This window comes from Heptranchias perlo, chromosome 1, assembly GCF_035084215.1.
Source record: "Heptranchias perlo isolate sHepPer1 chromosome 1, sHepPer1.hap1, whole genome shotgun sequence".
NCBI lineage: Eukaryota > Metazoa > Chordata > Chondrichthyes > Hexanchiformes > Hexanchidae > Heptranchias > Heptranchias perlo.
In genome coordinates, this window is record NC_090325.1 from 184,491,202 (window position 1) to 184,509,061 (window position 17,860).

General features: G+C 43.0%; 2 protein-coding genes across 2 annotated transcripts in view; both read left to right on the forward strand.

Annotated features, from left to right (window-relative positions):
- Positions 1 to 3,249, forward strand: part of helq (helicase, POLQ like) — a 40,672-nt gene extending 37,423 nt beyond the window's left edge. Inside the window, exons 16-18 of the mRNA XM_067994377.1 lie at positions 442 to 555; positions 933 to 1,067; positions 2,461 to 3,249. Of these exons, the coding sequence (XP_067850478.1) occupies positions 442 to 555; positions 933 to 1,067; positions 2,461 to 2,568 (357 nt within the window). The 3' untranslated portion in view covers positions 2,569 to 3,249. The remainder of the gene's footprint in view (positions 1 to 441; positions 556 to 932; positions 1,068 to 2,460) is intronic.
- A 1,713-nt stretch (positions 3,250 to 4,962) lies between these two features.
- Positions 4,963 to 17,860, forward strand: part of hpse (heparanase) — a 33,196-nt gene continuing 20,298 nt past the window's right edge. Inside the window, exons 1-4 of the mRNA XM_067994383.1 lie at positions 4,963 to 5,412; positions 8,970 to 9,115; positions 16,301 to 16,423; positions 16,715 to 16,885. Of these exons, the coding sequence (XP_067850484.1) occupies positions 5,195 to 5,412; positions 8,970 to 9,115; positions 16,301 to 16,423; positions 16,715 to 16,885 (658 nt within the window). The 5' untranslated portion in view covers positions 4,963 to 5,194. The remainder of the gene's footprint in view (positions 5,413 to 8,969; positions 9,116 to 16,300; positions 16,424 to 16,714; positions 16,886 to 17,860) is intronic.

Genomic DNA, 17,860 nt, shown 5'->3' on the forward strand with positions numbered 1-17,860 from the left:
TTACAAATGAATGCATCAGAAAGTTGCCATTGCTCATGGAACTGTACCCCAGAAGCCTCAGACGAGGGGGGGAAACGTGGGCAAAAAATTTGAAATCGCAAATATGGACAACCACCTAACATTTTTACACATTTTTAACAATATTAAAGAGGGACATCCCAATGGTACACAGAGTGATAGGAAGCAGGTTCCACACACAACTTGTTTTAGTGCTTTCCTAAGTCTCAACTGGGGTGCGAACGCAAAGTGGAGATAAAACACTTGCTATCTTTGCTATCAAAAACACAATTTTTGAGATATATATATATATATTAGTACATCATCTCAACAATTGTGTTTTTGGAGCATCTTATGTATATCTTATCTATATGTGTGTATTAATAAAAAATAGTGTTTCTTTTTTAACTAAGATTAATTTCAGTTTTGTTTTATTGCCTGCAGGAATTAGAGGAGTTCTGGGCATATCGGGCTCTCTTTATAGATCTCACTCATAAACTGTCATACTGTGTGAAACCAGAACTTGTCCCACTTATGGAAGTAACGGGTGTCCTAGAGGTTTGTAAATCTGAATTATTCTTTTTATAAAAGACCAGGATGAAGTTTGCCCGCCAAATGAAGCATCTGGCAATAAAGTAACATATTTCAAAAATGACTATATTCCAATGCACCATGGTAGATTTGTAAAGCATCAAAAGGGTGACACCTGAAACATTAACTTGTGGTTTCTCTCTGCAGATGCTGATTTGACCTGCTGTGTAATTCCAACATTTTCTGTTTTTGTATCAGTTTCTTTTTTAGTTATCCAATTGCAGCTCCTCCAAAATCAACTTCCTTTTATGAACTCCTGTAAAGCTGAATAATAGTCAGAAAAGCATTAATGTGTTAGTAATGTATTACGCTGTATCCAATTATTTAACTGTTTTGGTTTGCAGGCTCGCGCTCGGCAGTTGCACACTGCTGGTTATAAATCTTTGTCTCATCTGGCTAATGCAAGACCTGAAGTGTTGGTCAAGACAATTGAGCATATGTCCAGACGCCAGGCTAAGCAGATTGTTTCCTCTGCTAAAGTAAGTACCATTTTCTGGCTTCACGTCATTGTTTATATGTATGTATGTATGTGTGTATATATACATATTTATATATATATTAATAATGTGATCAGTCGAGTACTTTTGTTTCTTCTCCTAAGTAGATGTGAGTGTCGAATGAAGCCCAAGGGCACTTGTTGCCTTGAAGGAGTGCAACAATGGCAGGCATATAGTTGTCCTGTCACCAGTGACGCTCCTAGTTATAAAAGAGGTGGCCTCAGGTGATCCTATGACATTTTTATGTAATTCCTGCATTACAACAGTGATGATACTTCAGAAATACTTCATTGGCTGTAAAGCGTTTTGCGATGTCCTGAGGTCGTGAAAGGCGCTATATAAATGCAAGTTCTTTCTTTAATTAGATACCTCTTGTTCTGAGCTGATAGACACGTGGACCCAGCTCTCCCACACTTATGTGCTTGTGACACATACAACCATACACACCATGAGCATCTTCACATTGATTCCCAAGCTCTGCTATTTATGTAGGACTATATTGGATTTGGAAATATTATTTCAAAGTTCCTTCTCAATCCCAATCAATAGTGTTGTATTCGTGCTGCTAAGTAGATAAGCATCGCATGGCTTTATGATGGACACGGTTCTCTGGGATGGAGCTGACGAATAATTATACACTGTTGCTGACTGCTGACACATCGCTGAGCCACCTATTTCCTGGGCCTCAGTGGAGAGGGAGCAGTCAAATCAGAGTGAGATTTGGCTGCTGCAGAATTAACATGGCTGCAGGTGTATGTTCAGCACTAAAATTCTAGAATAATAAAGTCTCATAGTATAAGCATGAGAGAAACTGCAATACTCTCAGGGAGAATTGCCCTCCATTTGCAGAGGCCTGGGAATAAGTTGACTGCAGTTAGTGCATTCTGTGGGTTGGAGGGAGAATAGTGATTCCATATCTGTGCTAAAAATGGATTTGGCGTGTGCTGCTGTTTAAACATTCGTATTCACGTAGAGATCAATCATTCAGAAAAATTAACTATTGGATTGCAAAATAAACAGAGCCTATAGCCAGTATATTTCCAATTGTATATTACCCCGTTGTAGTATGCATTAAAAAGGAGAAACATTTCATAACCATATCAGTAAACGAACCCTGCTACCATCCAATTGCATAAGTACAATTGAGAATTGCCTGAATTACCAGCATTTACAGTACTGTGTATATTGTAAGAATAAACACAGTCAAGAACAATCGGGTTTTAAGTTAATGTTGCCAGTAGAACAATGTGATGAAGGGTACACACCCAAAATATCAAAGTCTACCGTTTCTTTTTACAGGTGCTGACTGACCTGCGTATTTCCACCTTTTTCTGTTTTTATTTCAAAATTATTCTTGGTTGTTATCTGTTTATAGATGTTGCTAAATGAAAAAGCTGAAGCTTTACAAGAAGAAGTAGAAGAACTTCTGAGACTGCCCAGTGACTTACCGCTACAGTCATTATCTACTGAGGGTGCCCAGTGACCTACCACTACGGTGTGTATCTACTGAGGGTGCCCAGTGACCTACCGCTACAGTGTGTATCTACTGAGGGTGCCCAGTGACCTACCGCTACAGTGTGTATCTACTGAGAGTGCCCAGTGACCTACCGCTACAGTGTGTATCTACTGAGAGTGCCCAGTGACCTACCGCTACAGTCATTATCTACTGAGACTGTCCAGTGACCTACCACTACGGTGTGTATCTACTGAGGGTGCCCAGTGACCTACCGCTACAGTGTGTATCTACTGAGAGTGCCCAGTGACCTACCGCTACAGTCTGTAACTACTGAGAGTGCCCAGTGACTTACTGCTACAGTCTGTAACTACTGAGGCGGCCCAATGACTTACCGCTACAGTCTACCTACTGCACACAATTACTAAATGAACAAAGATATTGTCTGTACCATAGATGATTGTAACTGCAATTGTGGTTAAACTAAGTGGAGAGTTTTAGGTCAAGCAGCCTGTTTTGTTGCATTGTATGATTTAGTAGAGCAGAGCAGTTGTCTGAGTGTACAAATACAACCCCATAAGATCTGTAAACTACAGTGTATATATTTCTTATTGTAGAAATAGTATTGAAGTAGCCTCAAGTAAATATTTAACTAGATTTGATTATTCAAATGTCTATATACATACCTTTTTATAAAAGTACACAAAATCAAGTGCAATAAAATATTGAAAATTTCTAATATTGTTTACTGAAATGCTTCGGTGAGGGGGTTTGGGGAGTCGGGGTGGGGATCCCAGAGATGAAGTACAAATGTAACATGATATTAAAGATGTAGAATCCTGCAGTGCAATGCACTGGTGCAGAGAGCTTGTGCTTCCAGCCCATCCGGCTCACTGAAAGGGGCAGCCTGGTAGTTTTCATGGTGCATGGCACCTTTGACAATGTGAGGTAAACGCTTCTCAAATATCAGGATAAAGATTTGGTCCAATCTTCAAAAATGAGCAACCAGGTCAAAGAAATAGGAAGGCTAATGCCCAGTACGTTCGTGGGAAGCACGGAGGGTTCATCATTTAGAAAGAATTTAAATCGAGCCAAATCTCCAGTTACACACAGCTGAGTGCGCAAGCCTTCTCCCCCTTTGCTGCTTCTTCCTGCCTCATCTCACTGCACCCCACCCCATGTAAGCACCATGTATTTTCCCACATTCCCCGCTCCCACCCTGCCCCCCAACAAAAAACCCTATTGCCACGCTTTTCTCAGCAATAGTCCACAACCCCCTTTCCACTATTTTCCTCCCCTCCCACATCCCTCTCCCGACACTCCCACACATAGCAACCCTCTCTCGCCAAAGCTCCCACGCTTCCAATCCATGCTTCATCTCAAAATTGCCCTTAACCTGCCCACTGCCACATGCAACCCATCCCCTCCCCCCACTTCCCAACACTAGCCTCCCAACACCTAACCACACTGCCCTTGTACTGCTACACACCATACCCGCTACCTACTGCATCCCAGGCTTTAGAAAAAAGTAACAAGTAAAATTAATGACATATCTAAACAAACAGCTAATAATCATTACGCCACTGATTATAGTTTCCATAGCGATAAACATGGAACTTGACCTGAAAATACTACCGTACTATGTAATAAAAACAGTTTAGTTTATTCCATCACGATAATTCAGTAGCCTAGACAATATATGGTGGGTCACATATGGGCTAAAACAGCATGTCCATCAATTCAACATGAGCGACACCAAGGCGATCTGCTAAATATTGTAGAGTGTAGTCCTTCAAAGTGTAAACATTTTTTTAAATAAACAAAGAGCCACTTTATGATGGCTTCTTCAAACTAGGTGTCAAAAATTTGTAAGTAGCTACCAACTTGGAAAAGTCCCTCACCACAATAGTAAATAACCTCTGCTTGATGTCGGGATGTGCGTATTTACAGCGGTTAGACAGTGTGGTCTTAAAGGGACAGGCCAAATTAAACTCAGACGAACCTCAACAGCAGAATAATACGTTGTAACGCTCCTGAAATTAATCATCGGATTTTCCGACAGTTTTCCAAATTTCCCGAACAGCCCTGTGAACCGTCTAGTCCCACATCAGGTAGACGGCAGCTCAGACTGTCACCATCAGCTAATTCCGCCTCCCTCCCAAAATGCTGACTTCATCTGATGGTTTCAGAATGAAATCTTCTTTTGTTGTTTCCTTGCACTTTTTTTGTTATCACTTGTCAATGAAGCTCCAAGAAAAGCACAGCAGCTTTTATTTCACACGTTAACTTCACACACACACACACACACACTGAATTGAGATGCCTCCCAGCTCTGCCCTGTTGTTGGAAGGCGGGTCAATGATTCATTCGGTGGAGTCGAGTCGTTTGCACCGCTGGCTCTTTGCCATGTTGATCAGGTGACAACTGACTTACCTGTTGTGGGAGGACAAGGAAACAGTAAAGAGGCGCTGAGCTTCTGCCTGGGCAGTGCCTGTCTCTTTAAGTGTGCAGAAAGGAACTTGACTGGGGATTTAGCAGGTTAAAGCGGAACTGAGAGAGCTGAAGTCCGGGGAGAAGGGGTATCGAGAGCCGGAGTCCTGCTACCTCTGCTTGTCCGGCTCTAGATCCCGATCCGTCTCCGTTTTGAAGCCGGGCCATGAGCTCCCCGGTGCTGTTGACGCTCCGGCTGCTGAGCTGCTCTGTGGTTGCGGTCACCCCGGGGATTTTCGCCGCTTCCCCAGGCTCCGAGTGGCGGCCGGAGTCAGTGCGAGTTCAGCCGGAGTTCGCTCGCTCCCTGCGCGCCGTCAGCCCTCGCTTCTTGTCGGTGGCTCTGGACGCCTCCTTACTCCGGACAGACAGCCTGGATTTACTCCGGTAAGTGATCGAGGTACTGTCGGTGACTCGGGAAGAAACAGTCACAGCAACCCCAGTACCAGGATTGTACCCACTGATCGGTTTATACAGTAATCCCGGTACCAGGATTGTACCCACTGATCGGTTTATACAGTAATCCCGGTACCAGGATTGTACCCACTGATCGGTTTATACAGTAACCCGGTACCAGGACTGTACCAACTGATCGGTTTATACAGTAGCCCGGGTACTGGGATTGTACCCACTGATCGGTTTATACAGTAACCCGGTACCAGGATTGTACCAACTGATCGGTTTATACAGTAACACGGGTACTGGGATTGTACCCACTGATCGGTTTATACAGTAACCCGGGTACTGGGATTGTACCCACTGATCGGTTTATACAGTAACCCGGTACCAGGATTGTACCCACTGATCGGTTTATACAGTAGCCCGGGTACTGGGATTATACCCACTGATCGGTTTATACAGTAACCTGGGTACTGGGATTGTACCCACTGATCAGTTTATACAGTAACCCGGGTACTGGGATTGTACCCACTGATCGGTTTATACAGTAACCCGGGTACTGGGATTGTACCCACTGATCGGTTTATACAGTAACCTGGGTACTGGGATTGTACCCACTGATCAGTTTATACAGTAACCCGGGTACTGGGATTGTACCCACTGATCAGTTTATACAGTAACCCGGGTACTGGGATTGTACCCACTGATCAGTTTATACAGTAACCCGGGTACTGGGATTGTACCCACTGATCGGTTTATACAGTAGCCCGGTACCAGGATTGTACCCACTGATCGGTTTATACAGTAATCCCGGTACCAGGATTGTACCCACTGATCGGTTTATACAGTAACCCGGGAACCAGGATTGTACCCACTGATCGGTTTATACAGTAACCCGGGTACCAGGATTGTACCCACTGATCGGTTTATACAGTAATGGATTGTACCCACTGATCGGTTTATACAGTAGCCCGGGTACTGGGATTGTACCCACTGATCGGTTTATACAGTAGCCTGGGTACTGGGATTGTACCCACTGATCGGTTTATACAGTAGCCCGGGTACTGGGATTGTATCCACTGATCGGTTTATACAGTAACAAAGTAAAAAATACAGTTATAAGAGCAAAGCGAAAAACAGTTCCTCGTGGATGCTATCATGGGTTTTGTTGTGCCGCCGGTGGTATAGCGGTGAGCATGTACTGGTTGAAAATTATAGTCCGTAGGCACAATCGCCCGCAAACCGATGGTAGGGAAATCGGAGGGACAGCCACACTTTTCCTGCACACTTCCCTTTGCTCCAGGTTCACTCAAGCCAATTGTCATCTTTGAACAAAACTTTGATTCAGCGGTTCTCAAATATTTTCAGGCTGGGCACCATTGGAAAAACTCTCAGCCTCTCACACGCCTGGAGCCAAAAAAATGCTTCTCACTCCTTTACTTCTGCTTTTCTCTCTCACTTCATTCAGTGTTTTGCTCTATCAGTACTCCACTTGTCTCAGTCCCTCTCCTCTTTCACTTCTGTTTCTCTTTCACTGTATTCTCTGCTTGTAGTTTCTCTTTCTTCCCCCATTATTTTCATCTCTCCTCCACTTTTGTTTCTCATCTTCCTTTTTTCTTCCTATCACCTTTTTTGTTTTGCTTTTTGCATCCAGTTTCCTTTTCCTATTTCCTACAGCGTTGGAGCTGCTGTGCAGGAAGAGTACAGGGAAGATGACGGAGGGGCCTCTCTGTCGTTGGAGAGGTTGGGGTTCAACTTCAAAATTAGCTACAGGGAACGGGACTTCCAAAAAAGAGCCATGGGGTGTGGGGGATTATTAATTGTTGATCAAGATTGTGCTCCGTACACAATTTGGTTCCTGTACTTTCAGCTCCCACTAAGGAAACTGCAAAGGAAGCCACAATAACGAAGATGTTGAGTTTGACATGTGGCAAATTAATGGGCTGCATTGTTTAGCTGATGATAATGTTATCACAAACCACTTTCGATGTATATTTTGCCTTTTTATGTGATAAATATAGTTATTGAAACAGTTTTAAGACAGAGTAATGTATTACATGGAAGCAGCTATTTTTACACTGGTATTATTTCTCTGATGCCATTCTCTCCATACACAGAAAGCATATTTTCTGGAATTCTCTGCTTTTATTATGGAAAGGCTATCTCGTTTCCTCTTTATCCTTGTTGTATAAACAATGGCTCAGTGACCCATTGAATAAACATGGGTTTCAACCGGTTTCTAAATATTATTGCACTCCTTCCAGTCCAGTGCTGAGGGACTGCTGCACTGTCGGACGTGCCATCTTTTAAATGGGATGTTAAACTAAGGCTACGTCTGCCCTCTCAGGTCGACGTAAAAGATCCCATGGCACTGTTCGATAAGAGCAGGGGAGTTCTCCCAGTGTCCTGGCCAATATTTATTCCCCAACCAATATCACTAAAACAGTTTAATTGATCATTTATCTCATTGCTGTTTGTGGGGCCTTGCTCTGCACAAATTGGCTGCTGCGTTTCCTACATTACAACAGTGACTACACTTCAAAAGTACTTCATTGGATGTGAAGCACTTTTGGACATCCTGAAGACATGATGGGCGCTATATAAATGGAAGTCTTTTCATTCATTCCTTGGTAGCAACTTGGTAACTAATTCAATGCTTTGAATAAAGCTGTCATTCCTTCTCTGTACGATAACTTGTATTTATATCTCACCTTAACATAGAAAACATCCCGAGGTGCTTTACATAGAAGGGGAGGGGATGCAAAAAAATCAGTGTTTCAAATGTACCTGCCATGTAGTTGACACTGGACTAGAAAAATAAATCCGAAGTTTAGCTTGGATTGCTTTTGAACTACTTTCCCCACAGTTATTGGAACTTTGGGACTCAGTCCAGTTTGGATATGCAATCACTCTGGGTGTGCAAACACGAGTATCTGATTTCTTTTTTCATGTATAGGTACTGAGATACATGTTCCAACTCAGCTCCTGTCTTCAGTAAGAGAAATGGGAGAAGAAGCAACTGGAAAATTGGGTTGAAACCGAATTGCTTTTGCTCCATTGTGACTCGACAGGACTGAGGGAGATAGGAGCTGTGGAACTGATCAGGCTGATCAGGCAAGATCATCCCTTTCTGCTTATCTGGTTATCATTCAGTTAATTCTCATTAAACCTGATGGCTAATTTCATTATTTTACCAATAATTGATGTGACTGGAGGGTCTGTGCTGGCCAGATTAGATTGATTCCCTCTTTGGAATATGGATAGCACCTTATTTCTCTGTTTCCACTCTTAAACAATCATTAAATTTTGCTCCAGTTACATATTTGTTCAGGCCATTTTTTTTGAAGAGTCCCTGGGAAAAGGAGATTTCCCCCCCCCCCCAACCTTGCGGAGTAACTTGATCTCATAGGATGATGGAATGGCTTATTTGACAATATTGATACTTTTCTGAATTTAGCACCGTGTAAGGATGGGCCTGTGTGAGATTTGGAAAGAACACATCACTATGCGTAATACTTTATAATGCAGACCTTTTCTGTACCTAGATCTCAGAAACTAATCACTTTAGCCAGAGGCCTGTCGCCTGGATACCTGAGGTTTGGTGGAACCAGAGCTGACTTTATTCTATTTGAACCAAATGATCGTCCATCTTTACCACAGGAATATGGCTGGAAATCTCCGAACACTCAAGGTAAACTCTGGCATGGTCATAAACCAAGACAAGATCGTTTACACCGCGGCATTCTCTTAAGATTGGAAAGCATGTTGTGATTTTAAGTAAGGCCAGCCATGAAAGAACTGCGATTGCGGCTGAACAAAAGTTTATTTTTTGAAAGAAGGGATTGTTCATCCAGCAATGCTAATTGTAATTGAAGACTGGTGTAAAGAAACTGAGCAGCGAGATTGAAATTTGCTGGTGCTACCAAATTAGAGGACACGGCAACTGAGGGAGAATGCAGGAGAACATAGACAGGTTAGCAGAATAGGGAGATAGGTAATAGCTGCAGGTCAGTGCAGAGAAATGTAAAGTAGCACATTTGGTGGTGGTGGGGGGGGGGGCGAAAAGAATGCTGAAAGGAAGGATACCTTAAATGGTAAGATGCATCGTGGTGTGGAGGCTGTGCCTTGCAGTGTGCTTCTCACTGCTACACTTTGCCAGTTCTATCTGAGGCAAGAATATTGCAAACTGCTTAAAAACAAGTTTTAGTCTCTCTTTGACTTATTTCTAACTGCAGGGTGTCCAAAATTTCTTTCCCTGCAAAAACATGGTTTGGAGCAACGGATAACTGATGTTTACTAGTTGAAAATTACAGGGCGTTCAGTCACTAAGATCTGCCTGCCACTGATGGGATAACAGCCCATTTTAAACCTAGACACTAAGTCGAAACCATTGTTTGAGCATGCCGAATACCGTATTATTTTCCTGTCTCTCGGATGTATATTGTCGTATGGTTTTTAATTCCCCTTTGAGATACAGAGATTGTGTAGCAGTGTCCTGAGCCATATTGCCAACAATTCAAGTTGTCTTCACCCTGGAAATAAATGAGGATTGCAAAATATGGGCACTGAGTACACTTGCTGCAAACTGTACATTCACATGCAATATGTCTTTGACAGCGGCTACAGATCAAGTGAGGTCCTTTTCCATTAATGAACACAGGTGCTTTGATGGTCACATGGCTGCAGTCTTTGTGCTCTGGGAATGCCATATCTTTCAAAAAAACAGTCACCCTCTGCTACTGCTCCATGCTGGCACTGAGTTTTAATATTACTCACCAGCATGTCACAACACGGCACCAGTGACTTACGCAAATGGCAGTGAATCATAAGGTGACTCATCCTTGCCAGTTCCATCAGCAGTTGCCTGGAAGGAGCCTCTGGCAAAAAAAGTTGAGGGACTTTGTCATTTTCGCCACTGTTGGTGGCACATTGTTTCAGCTGTTCTTTTGGTCATTTTCCTCACACATTGCTCCTCGGTGAAGTCCAAGTATCTCTGTCTCTGGCAGCAGATGTCCTGCCTGGGGTAATGCTGGATTCTCCCTCTTTGCTGATGCATCTGTGCAACTGTATGGACCTACAGTTGAGTCACAATTTCTTCCACTTTGCTCTGTACTGGATCTCTGACTCTTTGTTTCATTAATGTCAACTCAATGGGGGGGGGCGTCATTAAAGTGAGGGGAGCTAGAAGGTGAGGATGTGGAAATTTTCACATTTCCCTTTAATTGGTGTTTAACAAGCCCCCCAAAAACATGTAACACAATGTCTGCGTGTTAACATATATTAAACCAATTCATTCTTGGGAGGAATTTTGGGAGCTTGGGGGAAAAATTGGGCTAAGTTTCATTCATGCTAATGCACCAGTGACACAGTAAAATGCAATTAATGCTTGTGTTACCTTCAAAGCATGGAGTAATTTCAGCCCCACAGTGAGTTTCCAATCTTGGCCCAGCTTGTCCGAATTGGGCGGGGGGAGGGGAAGTTGCTTCTCCACCTAAAGGAGAGAAAGGATCAGATGCTGAGTAAAGATGGGATGCTCTCGCACATCTCCGAGTGATTCGTCACAAGCAGCATCAGCAGAGGCCGAGCAGTGGGACTTCTGCCGTTCCTCATAGATGGAGAGACCGAGGGCTGTGGGGTGGAGGGAGGGGCAGGGAAGAGAATGTAAAGTAACTTGATAGCTGCCCCTTCGACCCCAGCCCTCATCCTCTCCAAAAAAATAGCAGCTCAGGATATGTAAGTGAAAATGTTTGAGTAAATACTCCAATCCTGCTAACTAGACTTCATAAACTGTGAGCACAGCAAATATGCCGCATATTACTGGAAAAGTCATACAGTAAAGACACTTCCTTATTTTTGTTCCGCGTGGAAAGTTGCAAAACAAAGTTCAATTACTTTATAAATACTTGTGAAGTCATTTTCCTTGTAAAAAAAAATTCACTGCCACTCACTAAGTCCCCCACCCCCCGGACCTGCATCCACCCCATAATATGATCGCCTTTAATTTTGTGACATTTTTGCAACAAACCATCAGCTTCTCTTCCCAAAGTTTGTTCTTCGTTTCTGCAAGTGATGCCCAATTTAACACCGGGCTCTAGTTTGCCACAAGAGCACGGGTTTTGTTAATCCATTACTAAATCCAACCCTAAACCTCTCCGCCTCTCTACCTCTCTCGCCTCCTTTAAGACGCTGCTTGAAACCTAAATCTTTGATCAAGCTTTTTGTCACCTGTTCTAATATCTCTTTATGTGGCTCGATGTCAAATTTTGTTTCATAATCGCTCCTGTGAAGCGCCTTGAGGTGTTTTCCTATGTTAAAGGCGCTACATAAATGCAAGTTGTTGTTGTAAATTGAAGGGATGGATGTTTCTTCTTCTCCACCTCTATTCTTTTACCCTCTCCCCAAAGATGCAGCCATCTCTAGGGTGAACTCCATACCTGAGCGGGACACAAAACAAATGCAGATGCAAACAGGAAGATAGCGGGTTTCGTTTATACTTTTTTTTTTGGGGGTGGGGGAGGCCACTTTTTACATTTTTAAAATGACCACTCAGTTTCTCCGAGGAACCTTCAACATTTTTACATCTCTTCAAGGAGCTCCAAGGTTATTTTGAAACCTGAGATGCCAAGCGAGAATCTTCATTTGGTTTTGTGCCTCGCCTAACACGAACAGTGTCTTCCCTCCATTCCTGATTGTCGTACAGTTCAGAATTAATACACCTTCTATATTATTTGCATGGAATGTCTGAGCTAGCTATATTTTTCTTGAAATAATCGGTTTATGTCTGCAGTATAGCCATCTGAAATCGGGTTACTTTTAATCCCAGTCATTACTGTCTAATCTCCACCCTGAAGAGCTTTTTAAAATCTATTTGTTCCACGCCTGCTCCATTATTGCAGACAGACAGGGTGGAGGGAGCAGAGCTGGCTGAGGAAGCATGGTAGAACAACACACACACACACACACACACACACACGGAACGGGGAGAAAGCACCAAGTAAATTCTGACCTTGGGTCAAACTCTACCAGCAGTTTGTTTGTGTATCCGATGTGCTTGTTTGTGTACACAAGGGGGAAAGTATGCAGAAAATACCCTGGTCCTGATTTCAAACTGGATACACGGTCCTGGTGGAGGGAACCTCGATTTCACAACTGGCTCTCGGGAGAAATATAAGGAAAGGCTGAGGGAATGAATGAATGAAGTGTTTTGTTGATCGTGGGTCTATAAGCGTTTCCTGGTCCTACATTATTAATATTTTTGTGATGGGATAGATTTGAATGTTTTATCTTTTCTGAAATTCTTAGTGAAGTGCCAGATGCTGGTTATGAGGAGATGTGTCCTCTGTTTGTGTTTCAGGCAGAATTTGGTTGAGACAGTGATCTCAGAGTAAAAGATTTTAAATCGCCTGTGTTTTGATTGAGTAATGTATTTTGACACTGCCTTTGTTCTCACTAGGACTTCTAGAATGGTACCAGGGATGATGGACTTCAGTTATGTGGAGAGATTGGAGAAACTGGGGTTGTTCTCCTTAAAACAGAGAAGGTTAAGGGGAGATTTGATAGAGGTGTTCAAAATCATGGACGGTTTTGATAGAGTATATAAGGAGAAACTGTTTCCAGTGGCATAAGGGTCAGTAACCAGAGGACACAGATTTAAGGTAATTGGCAAAAGAGCCAGAGACGACATGAGGAAACCTTTTTTTACGCAGCGGGTTGTAATGATCTGGAATGCATTGCCTGAAAGGTTGGTGGAAGCAGATTCAGTAGTAACTTTCAAAAGGGAATTGGTAAATACTTGAAGGGAAATAATTTACAGGGCTATGGGGAAAGAGCAGGGGAAGGGGACTAATTGGATAGCTCTTTCAAAGAGCCGGCACAGGCACGATGGGCCGAATGGCCTCCTCCTGTGCTGTACCCACCGTGATACTATGATAAACTCTTGGCTCTGCATCTGTGAAAAGCAGGGTTGAGATCATGCAGTCTGTTATTAGAAATTCCTGTCTGCGTGAACCTGTTTGTCACTAATATCTGTGCTTTCACCCCAAGTACAGTGGAGCTCGTGTGACACTGAGATTAAACCCTGCATGGGATCATAACTTCCATATAAAAAATCCTTCCCCTTCGCTGTGTGTATAATATCAGAGACCTCTTAATTTTTTTTTAGCTCACCAATTACTGTTAAGATTTATTTTCTTGTCCTTCTATTGCAAGACATCAAGGGTTAAAACTTCCGTCGGAGATTCTCCTGATTTTCTGCTGTAACATCAGAAATCTTTGGGAAAAAGCAAAAAGGGCCATTTCTCCAGGGTTTCCCCTGATCTTCTGCTGAAGTTATGATGGGAGATGGTAAGAACCCGCAAAGCCTTTACCCCCCCAAGTCTTCGTTGGCTCTTGGCGAGCGCAGCCGAGGCTATACGACAGAGAATTTATAAACCCACTATTCCGTATTCCAATTTTTTTTTTAAGAATCTATACAAACCCGAGGGGAGGTGAAGAGAATTTTTTTTTCGCAGCAAAATGTTATGAGATGCACGGCCTGAAAGGGTGGTGGAAGCAGATTCAGTAGTAACTTTCAAAAGGGAATTGGACATATACTCGAAAAGGAACAAGTTGCAGGGCTATGGGGAAAAAGCAGAGGGGTGGGACTAATTGGATAGCTCTTTCAAAGAGCCGGCACCGGCACAAGGGGCTGAATGGTCTCCTTCTGGCTGTGAGATTCTATGAAACCCACCTAAAGATAAAATTCAGATGCTTTCTGATGAATTGAAATGTACGTCAGCACGGTGGGATGCTCGTGCTGGGAGGAGATCTAGTTGGCGCAGTGGATTAGGACGTTTTTAACTTTTGCAATCTGGGTTTGAAACTTTACAGGAATAAAGACCTCCCCTCTCTCTACTGGCTGTAAGGGTCCTATGGATAATGAGCTTGGAGCAATCTTAACTCTATTCTGTGCATTGGTCCAGACCACAAAATTACCCATAGTTCGCCCATTTTACTTGAAGACCAAGAAGGATGGCTGATATAAGCAACCAGTGGTGTTGTCGGGGACGTTGAGATTGCAGTTGAGGCCTATTCTTGGGGCAGAGGAGGGAGACCCTTATATCTGGTACTGTACCTGAGCTGGGAGAGCTTGATTGTACTGTACTAGGCACCAATAATAAAGTGTCCTATTCCCAGCACACGACCATATGTGTGTAGGCATGTATGTGTATATACACGCACGCACACATACATAGGAGATAATTTTGACTTTGGGTGATATCAACTCAGCAGCCTATTAGACTCATAGAATCGTGGAAAGGTTACAGCACGGAAGGTAGCCATTCGACCCATCGAGTCCCCGCCGGCTCTATGCAAGAGCAATCCAGCTAGTCCCACTTCCCCACGCTATCCCCGTAGCCCTGCAAATTTTTTCCTTTCAAGTACTTATCCAGTTCCCTTTTGAAGGCCATGATTCAATCTGCCTCCACCACCCCCTCGGGCAGTGCATTCCAGATCCTAACCATTCGCTATGTAAAAAAGTTTTTCCTCATATCACCTTTGCTTCTTTTGCCAATCACCTTAAATCTATGTCCTCTGGTCCTTGACCCTTCTGCCAATCGGAACAGTTTCTCTCTATCTACTCTGTCTAGACTCTTCATGATTTTGACTACCTCTATCATATCTCCTCGCAAACGTCTCTGTTCCTAGGAGAACAACCCCAGCTTCTCCAGTCTATCCACATAACTAAAGTCTCTCATCCCTGGAATCATTCTCGTAAATCTCTTCTGCACCCTCTTTAAGGCCTTCACATCTTTCCTAAAGTGCAGTGCCCAGAACTGGACACAATACTTCAGCTGTGGCCGAACCAATGTTTTATAAAGGTTCATCATGACTTCCATACTTTTGCACTCTGTGCCTCTATTTATAAAGCCCAGGATCCCGTATGCTTTTTTAACTGCTTTCTCAACCTGCCCTGCCACCTTCAACGATTTGTGCACATAAACCCCCAGATCTCTCGGTTCCTGTACCCCTTTTAGAGTTGTGCCCTCTAGTTTATATTGCCTCTCCTTGTTCTTCCTACTGAAATGTATCGCTTTGCATTTTTCTGCTGTTCACTGTTTACCACCCTTCCAAGTTTTGTGTCATCTGCAAATTTTGAAATGATCGCTGCTCCCTAAATGCTCCCCCACTGACACTTGCTCCACTTGGCCTGCCTCATTCCCTAGAACCAAGTCCAGCAGTGCATCTCTCGATTTTCGTTTCACAAAAGGTCCATGCCCGAAATGTTAACTCCTCCGTTCTCCCCACAGATGCTGTCCAACCTGCTGAGTGTTTCCAGCATTTTCTCTTATTGTTTTTGGCTCATTGGCACTGATTCTAAAATTAGAGTTTGGATTAAATTGCTGATAAACGGAGCGTGTGCTGACCGTTATAGTAAGCAACTAGAAAGAGATTATCCATCTACACCTAATATACGTTAACTGGATTTCACAATCCTTCCTGTAGCCTGGAAACGACTGTGAGTCGTGTTTTCACATGAACATCTAACATGTTCACCCCCTCTCTCTTCTATTTTAAGGGAGGCATAAAAAATGTTTTACTTTAAAGGGCCAATGACCCCGTTAAGATAACAGAGGAATTTGATATAAGGCTGCTAACAAAATAAATCACTCGGTTTCCAGGCTAAGGTGCCCACAAACAATGCGTGTTTTTCCACCTGCAGACTCAGCTTCTGCTGTCTCTGCAGAGGATGCACATAGTTCCAGATGTTTTTTTAGAAATGGGCCGTAGAAATTGCCGTTGGGAATGTGAACTTGTGTGTATCTTTAGGGATGAGCTTTTCCAGTGACACGAGTGCATAAGCGACTGACCGTTTTTGTGGTTTATCTCCTGATAGGTGAGTGTCTAAATCCAATTCCTTTTGAAGTAGAAGAATATCTGACGTTTCTTTGGGCCTCACAAGCACCTGTCATCCTGAGAGAGGAATTCCAAAACGACTTTAAGAACATTACAATTTCAGGTAACAGGCAGATTTTCCATCATTTTTATACCAAAAAGGGCAAAGCGATATTGTTCACTTTCATCGTATAAAAGCGGGTTTTCCTCACTATTGGTAATCTTGGTGTGGGTGCTTATTTCTGCAGAGGTTGAGTAGAACCTGTAAAGTCCCAGCACATGATTGAACACGTGGTGCTAGTAAGATTGTTTGTGACACTGTACGATGCAGTATTGCACCGTTATTATGTGAGTGGAGTGTGTGTGTGCAAGTATCTAATGTGATCTATAATTGACCATTATTTTTTACTTACAGAAAGATCCGTGGACATCTTGCACAGTTTTGCAAACTGCTCTGGGCTTCATTTGATCTTTGGTCTTAATGCCTTATTGAGGAAAAACTATGCATGGGACAGTACAAACGCTCAAAAGCTCCTGCAGTACTGTGCGACAAAACAATATAACATGTCCTGGGAACTTGGCAATGGTAGGTTAACGCTGAGTTTTCTCAGGGGAGGGGGAGACATATGGAATAGAATCATTAAAAAGGGGCTATACAATCTCTTTCAAAAAGCTATAAAAGTTTTTATGAAGTTAATGCACTAGTGTATTAAAACACTGTCCTTTAGCCTCTAGAACAGGTCTGAATTCAGTTGAGGCAGTTAGATGAAAGTCTCCTTTCAGAAATAGCTGCTAGGATTCTTGACCTAAATGATTTTGAACATTATTCCACCTTCTGGTCAGTTTAACTCCAGAGCACACTCATGATCTGATTCAGCTCGACAATGAAGGGGGCAGAAGGATTGATTTCATGGAAAAGGAACGCAACACCATTGTATATGTGTGTGTGTGTGTGTGTGTGAGTGAGAAGAGGTGGTGGGGTTGGTTTCTGCGTTACATTTTAACACCACATCCATTAACCAGTGGACAATCCATGCACTATGTTCTACTACTTTCTAGGGGCAACACTGGAACTTCACCCCACCTCACTAGGGAGGGAAAGGTCCTTTGCAAATATGATTTATTTGCACCACACCAGCCGATGTCTCCATTTCTGTTCTTAATGGTTGATGTTAAAGCAGTAAACTTATGGATATCCAGCTAGAAAGTCTGAATTAACCCAGCTACTCACTGCTGCTCTAGATTGATGATGCTGCTCCTACTACCACTTAGCGTTTCACATTGAATCATACAACACAGAAGGAGGCTATTCAGCCCATCGTGCCTGTGCCAGCTCTTTGAAGGAGCTATCCAATTAGCCCCATTCCCTGTTCTTTCCCAATAGCCCTGCATCTGTGTGCTCTTCAACTTAACAAAGTAAATCCGAAGTTAAAATACAATCAAATGCTCAGTAGCATTTGAAAGAAAGCCAAGGGTCCTTTATTGAAACTCTGAACTAAAGTAGGTCTGTGGAGATATCCACAAATTGTTACTGTTTGTGACCAGATACTTAAGAGAAATC